The sequence below is a fragment of the Lethenteron reissneri genome, chromosome 4, assembly GCF_015708825.2.
Source record: "Lethenteron reissneri isolate LAM-NWPU_2019-01 chromosome 4, ASM1570882v1, whole genome shotgun sequence".
Lineage (NCBI taxonomy): Eukaryota > Metazoa > Chordata > Hyperoartia > Petromyzontiformes > Petromyzontidae > Lethenteron > Lethenteron reissneri.
The window spans coordinates 4,027,769-4,038,724 of record NC_083782.1 but is presented as its reverse complement, the minus strand read 5'-3'; the positions used below and the strand labels follow the sequence as shown (position 1 = coordinate 4,038,724).

Here is a 10,956-nt window from a genome sequence, read left to right as displayed (position 1 = left end):
CCTGGTCTACAGGAGGGCGTGGGTTCGATCCAGACCCTGACGCCTGCTGCTGTATATTTGGAGTTTTCGTGTCTCTCTTTCTCTCATCATCATCACGGTGGCTATGAGATGTTAACTACCTCGCCTGGTCTACAGGAGGGCGTGGGTTCGATCCAGACCCTGACGCCTGCTGCTGTATATTTGGAGTTTGCGTGTCTCTCTCTCTCTCTCATCATCATCACGGTGGCTACGAGATGTTAACTACCTCGCCTGGTCTACAGGAGGGCGTGGGTTCGATCCAGACCCTGACGCCTGCTGCTGTATATTTGGAGTTTGCGTGTCTCTCTCTTTCTCTCATCATCATCACGGTGGCTATGAGATGTTAATTACCCGCCTGGTCTACAGGAGGGGCGTGGGTTCGATCCAGACCCTGACGCCTGCTGCTGTATATTTGGAGTTTGCGTGTCTCTCTCTCTCTCTCTCATCATCATCACGGTGGCTAGGAGATGTTAACTACCTTGCCTGGTCTACAGGAGGGCGTGGGTTCGATCCCGACCCTGGCACCTGCTGCTGTATATTTGAAGTTTGCGTGTCTCTCTCTCTCTCATCATCATCACGGTGGCTATGAGATGTTAACTACCTCGCCTGGTCTACAGGAGGGTGTGGGTTCGATCCAGACCCTGGCACTTGCTGCTGTATATTTGCAGTTTGCGTGTTTCTCTCATCATCATCACGGTGACTTTGAGATGTTAACTACCTCACCTGGTGCACAGGAGGTCGTGGGTTCGATCCAGACCCTGACGCCTGCTGCTGTATTTGTGTCCGGGTCCTCCGGTTTTCCCCTCCACATTTAGAATGAACATCACGCGTTGAGAGCAGAGGTTATATTCACCTTTACTGCAGTCTTGCTCCCATTTGGTTCTCAATCGTAACATTTTCACGTCGTGTTAATACACACATGGGGTTTGATGGAACCAAGTAATCGTACGTCACGCGATTTTGGACGATTTTTGACCCCCCCCCCCTTCGTCACACAACGTCACAAAAAGTCAAACCCCCCCTCAAATATGACGTCACAAAGCTCTGCCCCCCCCCTCCCCCAAAAATAATAAAACATGCTTCAAATCGCTTTAAACTATTGTCATTGTAGTGCGTATTTAATGTGGCGCTGCACTCTGATGTTGTAGGACAGGGGTCGGCAACCAAAATAACAAGAAGAGCCATTTCTTTCCAATTCGGTACAAAATTCAGTATTTCAAGAGCCGCAATGCATCTGAGTACATTTTGTACATACGTACATATCGTCAAGAAGCAGCCCGTAAAGAGCCGCATGCGGCTCCGGAGCCGTAGGTTGCCGACCCCTGTTGTAGGAGAACACATTTATTAAAACGTCTATTTAATTAAGTAGAACGTGTTGTCTATATGTATTTAAAGTTGCGCATTTTGATGTGACGTCACATTTCTCACCCCCCCCCCCCATCGTCACACATCGTCATAAATGTCTGACCCCCCCCCTCCCTAGGTGCGTGACGTCATTTATGGACGGGCCCCTTAGTGAGCTCGTTGATTATTGATTGTGGTGGCGAATATTGACGATGGTTGTGGTGGATGTGGGCGATGCGGAGGGGAAGTGAGACGCGTGGGAGGTGGAGACAACGTTACCGCAATAGGCGGGGGTGGAAGACGCCCCCAACCCCCCTGCATCATGTGTGTTAAAGCAAACGTTGTGGGGGGGCGGGGGGGGGCGGTGCGTCTTATAATCCGGCTTTGCGAGTGCTTGTCTGTGTGTGTCACGCGCAGTCCCCCGCTCACGGTCAACACCAGTGACGATTATCTGAACCGGTCCTGGGACGCCCCTAGGTCGATCCAGCCTCAAATTTAGTACCTGGTGCGATGTGTAAATATCGCCACTGGGGAGACAAAGGCGGCCGGGCGTGGTGTTGGCTAACAGCACTTGACCCAACGGTCTGTAAGAGCAGTGGGTTATCAACCTTGTGTTGGCCACTGTGACCCATAATTTTTGAATAAAAGTTTCAATCGAGTAACCCCCCCCCTACCCCCGCTTGCCTGACCCAACATGGTCCCAATTCGCTTCTCAAATACATCTACGAATAATGAACATCGATTTTTTTAAAAACCAAATTGTTCATTTTGTGGGGTGATTCTAACTCGCCGCTGGTAACTTCAAGCGACCCAAAAATAATTTCAACTGAGCGCTCTGATGTCGCGTGGTGAGTGTTGCTCTTGGAAAACCCGCATTGTTTACGATCGGTGGGTTTGTAAAGGTCTCTTATACATAGTTCTGGGTTACCGCATGGGTTTAAATGTCGTCGCAGTTATTTTTTCACGGACGGATTCGTGCGCGATTATTCATCGGTGACTCTCGTGTTTCTGATCGATACAGGGAGCTTCAAAAACAATGTGAACGCTTATAGAGGACTGTCGCTTTTAATGGGAAAAGAACGAATACTACACTGTAACACGATAACAAATGTAATGTTCATGGCTTTAAAAAAGTTAAACAGTCTCGCACTTCTTCTTGGTTCTTTCGGTAAAGTCACGTAGAAGGGAAGTAATAAAATAATAACATGAGGACGGCTGCTTGCGTTGTGGCCGAAACGTCGTGAGAATTATTTTATTATGTTTTATTATTTTATTATTGTATTACTTCCCTTCTACGTGACTTTACCGAAAGAACCAAGAAGATGAATCCCTGCAGTCACGAAAGCTTTAAATCGAAATTTAGTCTCCCACTTTGTCACCATCGTTGTCAACGCGTGCCTGGAGTCTTCTCCAGGTAGGTCTTTTTTTCGGTATTGTTGCAAATTCTCAGAAGTGTTCACATTTTTTTGAAGCGCCCTGTGTGTGTGTGTGTGTTTACATCGCATCACGAACCCCCCATGGGACATTGCCACGTCAACCCCCCAGGGGTCCGAGTAACCCCCGGGCTGAGAACCGCCGTGTGAGAGGTTATGCTGGAGTCTAATCTTCGTCTTAAGTCGCTACAGCTTTGTATCGTTGTTACTTGACACCCGAGACAACGCGCCTCTAACTTTTCGAAGCGTCTTGCGATCGGGTCGTCTGGGCGGGGATTATGGTCGGTGTTGGCTTGCGGCGGCGAGCAGACTTTGAAGGTCGTTTAATGATTATTAAAACCAAATGTTGTAACCATTTGTCGGCTAAATAGAGAGAGGTGGGCACGCAGCCACCGCTTACATCTCGCACACACCGCCCCACACGCTACTCACATCACAACTCACACCGCCCCACACACAACTCACATCACAGCTCGCACCGCCCCACACACAACTCACACACAGTCGAGGTCCACGACGGGGCAGGGTTGGAGAGAGGCTCACACGAGCCACCAGGGAAGCGAGAAAGCGAGAGAGAGAAAGACACAAGGAGAGTTAGATTAAGGAAGACACAGGTACCAGGGGAGAGAGAGACAGAGAGACACAAGGAGAGTGAGAGTAAGGAAGACACAGACACAGAGAGACACAGACACCAGGAGAGACAGACGCAGCAACACAGAGAGACACAGAAGGTCAAAGGGTCCAAGAAAGACACAGAGAGAGACCCGGATAGACAGAACAGAAACAGAGGCAAGAGACAGGGAAAGGACAGGAGTGAGACAGAATAGACACAGAGTCAGAGGACAAGCTTGGTAGAGAGGGGGGGGGGAGAAAAGGGCTCGCGTCTCGAGACAAAAATCTCGTGGGACAGTCTGAACGGTGGACAAGGTGGGACAAGGTGGGCACAAAGTGGGAACAAGGTGGGACAAGGTGGGACAAGGTGGGGACAAGGTGGGACAAGGTGGGGACAAGGTGGGACAAGGTGGGGGGACAAAGTGGGACAAGGTGGGCACAAGGTCGTGAAAAGTTGTTGACAAGGTGGGGACAAGGTGGGACAAGGTGGGACAAGGTGGGGACAAGGTGGGGAGACTTCTCAGTCACTCGAGAGGACAACCTGTCGAGGACAACCTGATTGCTCCGCTGGCAAGGGTGTTGCGTCTGGCGGTGAGGGCATCGTCCTGCTGGCGAGGAGGAGGAGGAGTAGGCGGAGGGAGGAAGTTGTCAGGATGGTGATGGTGGTGGTGAATAACGCCGCTCAAGGGCCCGTGAGGGAGGCCACGCTCCGCTACGGCCTCGTGTCTGCGGGCCTCTTCCTCGCGGCCCTGGGGGCGCTGCTGTCGGGCGGCGAGTGGCCGCACGTGTACGGCACCTTCTGCGCCCTGGGGGCGCTGATGACGGCGGCCGGAGTCGCGTGGAGCCTCTGCCAGTGCTACCCCAAGGTGGGACATGGGGAGGGGAGCGTGGGGCGAGAGACGTGGGGTTAGGGGTGAGTGGTGTGGGTGGTGTGGGTGTGTGAGTGGTGAGAGTGGTGGGGATGGGTGAGTGGTGAGTGTGTGTGGGTGGTGTGGGTGTTTGAGTGGTGAGTGTGTGAGTGGTGAGAGCGTGAAAGTGGTGAGTATGGGTGAGTGTGTATGAGTGGTGAGTGTGTGTGTGAGTGGTGAGTATGGGTGAGTGTGTGTGAGTGTGTGAGTGGTGAGTATGGGTGAGTATGGGTGAGTGTGTGTGAGTGTGTGAGTGCTGAGTATGGGTGAGTGTGTGTGAGTGTGGTGAGTATGGGTGTGTGGGTGGTGAGTATGGGTGAGTGTGAGAGTGGTAAGTATGGGTGAGTGTGTGTGAGTGGTGAGAGTTGTGGGTATGGGTGAGTGTGTGAGCGGTGTGGGTGTGTGTGAGTGGTGTGTGAGTGTGTGAGTGGTGAGTATGGGTGAGTGTGTGTGAGTGTGTGAGTGGTGGGTATGGGTGAGTGTTTTATGAGTGTGAGAGTGGTGAGTATGGGTGAGTGTGTGTGAGTGGTGAGAGTTGTGGGTATGGGTGAGTGTGTGAGCGGTGTGGGTGTGTGTGAATGGTGAGTGTGTGTATGGGTGAGTGTGGTGAGTATGGGTGAGTGCGTGTGAGTGTGTGTGAGTGGTGGGTATGGGTGAGTGCGTGAGCGGTGAGGGTGTGTGTGAGTGGTGAGTGTGTGTGAGTGTGTTAGTGGTGAGTATGGGTGAGTGTGTGTGAGTGTGTGAGCGGTGTGGGTGTGTGTGAGTGGTGTGTGAGTGTGTGTGAGTGGTGAGTATGGGTGAGTGGTGTGTGAGTAGGGAGTATGGGTGAGTGGCGAGTGTGTGTGAGTGTGTTAGTGGTGAGTATGGGTGAGGGTGTGTGAGTGGTGAGTATGGGTGAGTGTGTGTGAGTGGTGAGTATGGGTGAGTGTGTGTGAGTGTGAGGGTGGTGAGTATGGATGTGTGGGTGGTGAGTATGGGTGAGTGTGTGAGCGGTGTGGGTGTGTGTGAGTGGTGTGTGAGTGTGTGTGAGTCGTGAGTATGTGTGAGTGGTGTGTGAGTGGTGAGTATGGGTGATTGTGAGAGTGGAGAGTATGGGTGAGTGTGTGTGAGTGTGTGAGCGGTGTGGGTGTGTGTGAGTGGTGTGTGAGTGTGTGTGAGTCGTGAGTATGGGGGAGTGGTGTGTGAGTGGTGAGTATGGGTTAGTGGTGAGTGTGTGTGAGTGTGTTAGTGGTGAGTATGTGTGAGTGTGTGTGAGTGGTGAGTATGGGTGAGTGGTGTGTGAGTGGTGAGTATGGGTGAGTGATGTGTGAGTGTGATAGTGGTTAGTGTGTGTGAGTGGTCAGTGGTGAGTGTGAGAGTGGTGAGTATGGGTGAGGGTGTGTGAGTGGTGAGTATGGGTGAGTGTGTGTGAGTGGTATGGGTGAGTGTGTGAGCGGTGTGGGTGTGTGTGAGTTGTGAGTGTGTGTATGTTCGTGGTTAGTATGGGTGAGTGTGTGTGAGTGTGTGAGTACCTTGGTGCGATGTGTAAACATCGCCACTCGGGAGACAAAGGCGGCCGGGCGTGGTCCTGTCCACCCACCTCCTCGTGTGCCGTGCCGGCCTTCATAGGTGCTGCTCGCTAACAGCACTTGACCCAACACCCTGTTAAGGCTACACGGGGGAATCTGTGTCTTTGTCTTTGGTGTGTGGCAGATGGTCTTCAGCCCTATTCATGAATCCGATTCGCTGCCGTTTCTGCTCGACCCCGGGACAAAGTGAGTAGCAATATCAGTTTGCAGTGGGACACGACTGCCTCTGTGATGACGGTGGTGGTGGTGGTCGTGACGATTCGCCGGGTGGTTGGCGGCGTTGGCTACGGCTGCACTCTGCAGGCAGCAGCCAGGGTTGGGGTGGATCACCGCACTGGTGTTCTAGAACTCTCTCTTCCCGTCGAGGAGGAGCCGTACCCCTGGCTCGCCGGGAGAAGGCGGTACAGCGAAGTGTGGACTCATCTCCACCCGTCTTTGTTGTGTGGGATCGAGTGTTGCCCCCTCGCACGCGTGGGGTATTTTTTCGGGGTGCTTCGGTTTCCATCCACGTGTATAAACACATTCCTTGCGGAGGGAGCTGGTAGGAACGTTGGGTTGCTCGGCCAATGGCCAGGATCAACGGCGGCGTGGTGTATTCCGCAAATATGCCCGACTGTGAGGGCGGGCACAAGCCGGCGTGAGTAGGTTAAACGTTGAGTTGTATAAGGGCACCACGGGGTGACCAGCCCCTCCCCACCCAGCCCCACCCCTCCCACCCCCCACCCAGCCCCTCCCCACCCTCCCACCCAGCCCCTACCCACCCTCCCCTTCCTACCCAGCCCCACCCGACCCAGCCCCTCCCTGCACGACGGACACAATAATCCCCTGTGGGCTGGTGTAACCAGGAGGTTCCTACCAGTATAAACACTCATCAATTGGCCGATAACACCTTCATATATGCAGGGTCCGCAGAGCTTGGGCAATTGTTGGTAGCACCTTCATCCGCTCGTCTGCGGTTCCTCCTCCTCGAGTCCGTGGTCTCTCTCTCTGTCTCTCTGCAAACGCTATGCGGCGCCAGCGCAACATTACAGTGTGAAGTTATTATAATGATCGTGAAATTCTATGATGTAGAACAGTGTTCTTCATTGCAAGGCCCGTGGGCCACTGGCGGCGTCTGATGACCTTTAGTGCGACCCCTAACGTGCGGCCCCGAGAATACACAAGAGCGAAAACACTCCCCACCACCATCATCATCGTGCTGCTGTCAAACCCCCTATGGTTTCAAATGTGTGGCGGCTCTCACACACCGATGATGTCTTATCGGCTATCGAGCTCCTGTCCGCTGGCAGTTCGTGAAGAACGCTGGCGTAGGACAAGAATGATAGACAAGACACAATGTCAGCCGAAGCAGTCCGGAACGCTGTTTCGGCAATTATTTCGCAAACGCAGCCACGTCCGTCGCTCATTATTTGGTTCTAAATCATCTGTTGATGCGATTGCAAAGCTTTCTAGCCGAGGGCCCTTCCACCGGCTGCGGTGCGAGCCGAGCAATTGCAGGGCTGCACCTTTACCTCTGCAGCCCTGTAACATTCTCAAAAATCCCATAAATGCTTCTAAAATCCTATAAAATCCTATATATTATCATAAATTTCTATTAAATCCCATGAAATCCTTCACAATCTCATACATTCCTATTAAATCCAAAGAGATCCTACACAATCTCATAAATGTCTCTAAAATCCTATACAATCTCATAAATTCCTATGAAATCCAATTAAATCCTATACAATCTCATAAATGTCTCTAAAATCCTATACAATCTCATAAATTCCTATAAAATCCCATGAAATCCTATACAATCTCATAAATGTCTCTAAAATCCTATACAATCTCATAAATTCCTATGAAATCCCATCAAATCCTGTACAATCTCATAAATGCCTCTAAAATCCTATACAATCTCATAAATTCCTATGAAATCCCATGAAACCCTACACAATCTCTTCTTCCCTTCCTCCCAGGCCTCGCACGTTGCCCCTTGCATCTCTGGAGGGGTCGGCGAACGACAGGGGGCAGACCTCGTCCACCTTCTGCTCCTCATCCTGGAGCACCCCCCCCAACCTGCCCATCGGAACCCCTCCACCTGCCCCCCGCGGGCCCCCCACTGCGGCCTCCAGTGGCAAGGGGGCCCGGGGCGAGGTGGAGGAGGTGGTGGAGGAGGAGGAGGAGGAGGAGGTGGGGGAGGAGGAGGTGACCGGATGCTCGGTCCAGGTGCACAGCGGCGATGCTCAGCCTGACCCGGCCAGGTAAGGCATGGGTAGAGTTGCCAACCCGTCCTGGATTGGTCGGGAGTCTTCTATACAGGAATTAGGGCCGTCCAAATCGTGGTGGGGTGGGGGGGGGGGGGGGGGTGACAGGGTACAGGGGCCGGGGCAAATCCCATCCTATGCGTCCCCGTAAAACTAATGCGTAAGTATTACATCGGACACCCTAAAAAACTCGAGACCCCCCCCCCCCCAAAGCGCGGGGCCCGGGGCAGTCGCCCCTATTTGCCGTGCACCGTTAGGGACGGCTCTGATCGGAAATGGCATTCATCTCCTGTTGAAGGAAGCAGTGTGCGAGATGTCAATGCGGTAAGGGGATATGTTTTAAACAAATGTTTTGAGATGAATAATATAATACAAAATCTACCCGAATGCTTTAAGTCAGATTTGGCAACCCTAGTCATGAGCCGTGGAAACAATGAAATGTATTTATTAAAATCTGTAGCTGCCGTATGGGAAAGCACATTCGTGAATATCACCGTGTGCACCCCTCACGGCAAGCATCTATAATAGACGACGTTTCAGGCAATGTCCCGTCTTCGTGGCACATGCATGGTTTATGAAGAAAGGCCATTGTCCGAAACGTCACCGATTATATATTTTGTTGTCTTGTGACACACGTTGTAATTAACCTGATGAAGGTAGTTGTAATTACTGGCGAAACGTCGCACTCAGATTGTAAATGTTGTGGCTTGGCTCTACAACACACCGGTGTGCTGTACTAGTATACTACACTATACACTACATTACTATACACTACATTATACACTACATTATACACTACACTACTATACACTACATTATACACTACACTATACACTACATTATACACTACACTACTATACACTACACTATACACTACATTATACACTACACTACTATACACTACATTATACACTACACTACACTATACACTACATTATACACTACACTACTATACACTACACTATACACTGCATTATACACTTCACTACTATACACTACATTATACACTACATTATACACTACACTACTATACTACTACATTATACACTACATTATACACTACACTACTATACACTACATTATACACTACACTACTATACACTACTCTATACACTACATTATACACTACACTACTATACACTACACTATACACTACACACTAGTGCTGTACTAGTGACGAATTGGCCACGTTCTGTTTACGTGAAAACCCTTACTAGTTGGCTGTGTCGGGTGGTGGCGGGTTTTAACGACACAACATTTATATATTTACGCGATCTTACCCTTAAAAAACCCCTATATTACGGATGACATTGTTCGCGAAAGCCTACTCCGTGTTAAACTATGATTATGATGTTGAATTGATCAAAACATGACGACAATGATGGTGGTAACAATGACTCACTCCCCCCCTCCCCCCACCTCGTCACCCCGCCAGCCCCGGCAAGCCCCCCCGCTACGAGGAGGTGTTGGGGGGCTCTATGGAGACGGCCCCCCACTGTCCTCTCTGCCGGGCAGAGTCGACGGAGGGGAAGGAGGTGGAGGATGCGGGGGATGAGGAGGAGGATGAGGAGGAGGTGCGGAGCCACGAAGAGGCGTCGGACTTCGGAGCCTCGCTACGGGAGGCGGAGACCCTCGCGAGGGAGATCGACTCGGAGATAGACAGGGAGATACATACGGAGAGAGACACCGTGAGCCTCATCTCTGAGACCACGTAGACTCTCGTGGGAGCTCATTGTCAGCGCAAGACCCAAGAGTCACGACGCTAGCGTGCGTTAGAGCGCCAGCTATTTAATCAGATGTCATCTCATTTACAATTTAATAATAATTCGCTGTAAATGCAGATATATGTGTAAGATAATGTACCGTTGGGTAATTTCCTCATTAATAACAAAACAACAAAATTTAATGCGAATATTCATTGGCCAATGACACCTCTCTTTCTTCAAGACGGAGCTAAATTATTGGAACGTGCAGACATTTTAAAAATTCACTGCTGGATGAAACCTCCCCGCCCTGCCCGCCCCCACGTGGTCTGTTTGTTTGACCATACTTCACCGCGCCGGTTCATCGCAAGTTGGTGAAGGAAGGTGAAGGTGTCCCGGGATCATTTCAGATGTTAAATCGCTCGCCCACTGATATTAGCCACCGTGGGGAGTCGAACTCATCTTCATCAGGTTCTTAGGCGCAGTGCGCATATCAACGTCATTAATTGCGGTCTGTGCATAGCATTTGCATCGAACATTAACAATCGATGAATTATTCTCGTGACCAATGCTTGAATAAATTATTTTTTTCTTGTAGTTAGTGTGAACATCGAGTGCTTTTTGAACGGTGTTTGTACTATTAAAAAAAAACATTGTTTACAAATGTGAAGTTTCATTCATTGTCTGGTATGCGGTTGATATCTTTAATACTCAAACGAGGTCCCTGAGATTTTCGCATCACCTCTTTCAAAGTACTCCGAAGTCATCATCGGAGCAGCATGTGGCTTTTGGCTAACCATCAAATGAAGACGGCCACCACATCGCACGCTTTCAGATGTGCGTCTGCGGCCGTCTGGAACGTGCTTCCTTCCGATATTAGGAAGCCACTGAAGCTATGCAGTGGCTTCCTATATAGTGCTTTTTTGTGCTTAGTTGATTGTATTTCCCCTGCACTTCCAATGAACACGGTACGGTGCGAAATAAGTTCAACATTCATACGTGGAATCTTTTATTTTTTTGTAAATGTGGACACAATGGCCTACTCTTCTTCGAACGGCGTCACAGGATCTTAACGTCCATTGTGAATCAGACGGCGGGAAGCTGCGTTCGTACTTTACGGT

The 10,956-nt window shown here is 50.6% G+C and overlaps 1 protein-coding gene across 1 annotated transcript; it reads left to right on the top strand.

Annotated features, from left to right (window-relative positions):
- Positions 1 to 3,844: 3,844 nt before the first annotated feature.
- Positions 3,845 to 10,393, top strand: BSND (barttin CLCNK type accessory subunit beta). Its single transcript, XM_061565648.1, has 4 exons — positions 3,845 to 4,273; positions 6,008 to 6,069; positions 7,845 to 8,129; positions 9,568 to 10,393. Exons 1-4 carry the CDS (start codon positions 4,061 to 4,063, stop codon positions 9,845 to 9,847), a joined length of 840 nt encoding a protein of 279 aa, XP_061421632.1. The 5' UTR covers positions 3,845 to 4,060; the 3' UTR covers positions 9,848 to 10,393.
- The last annotated feature ends 563 nt before the right edge of the window (positions 10,394 to 10,956 follow it).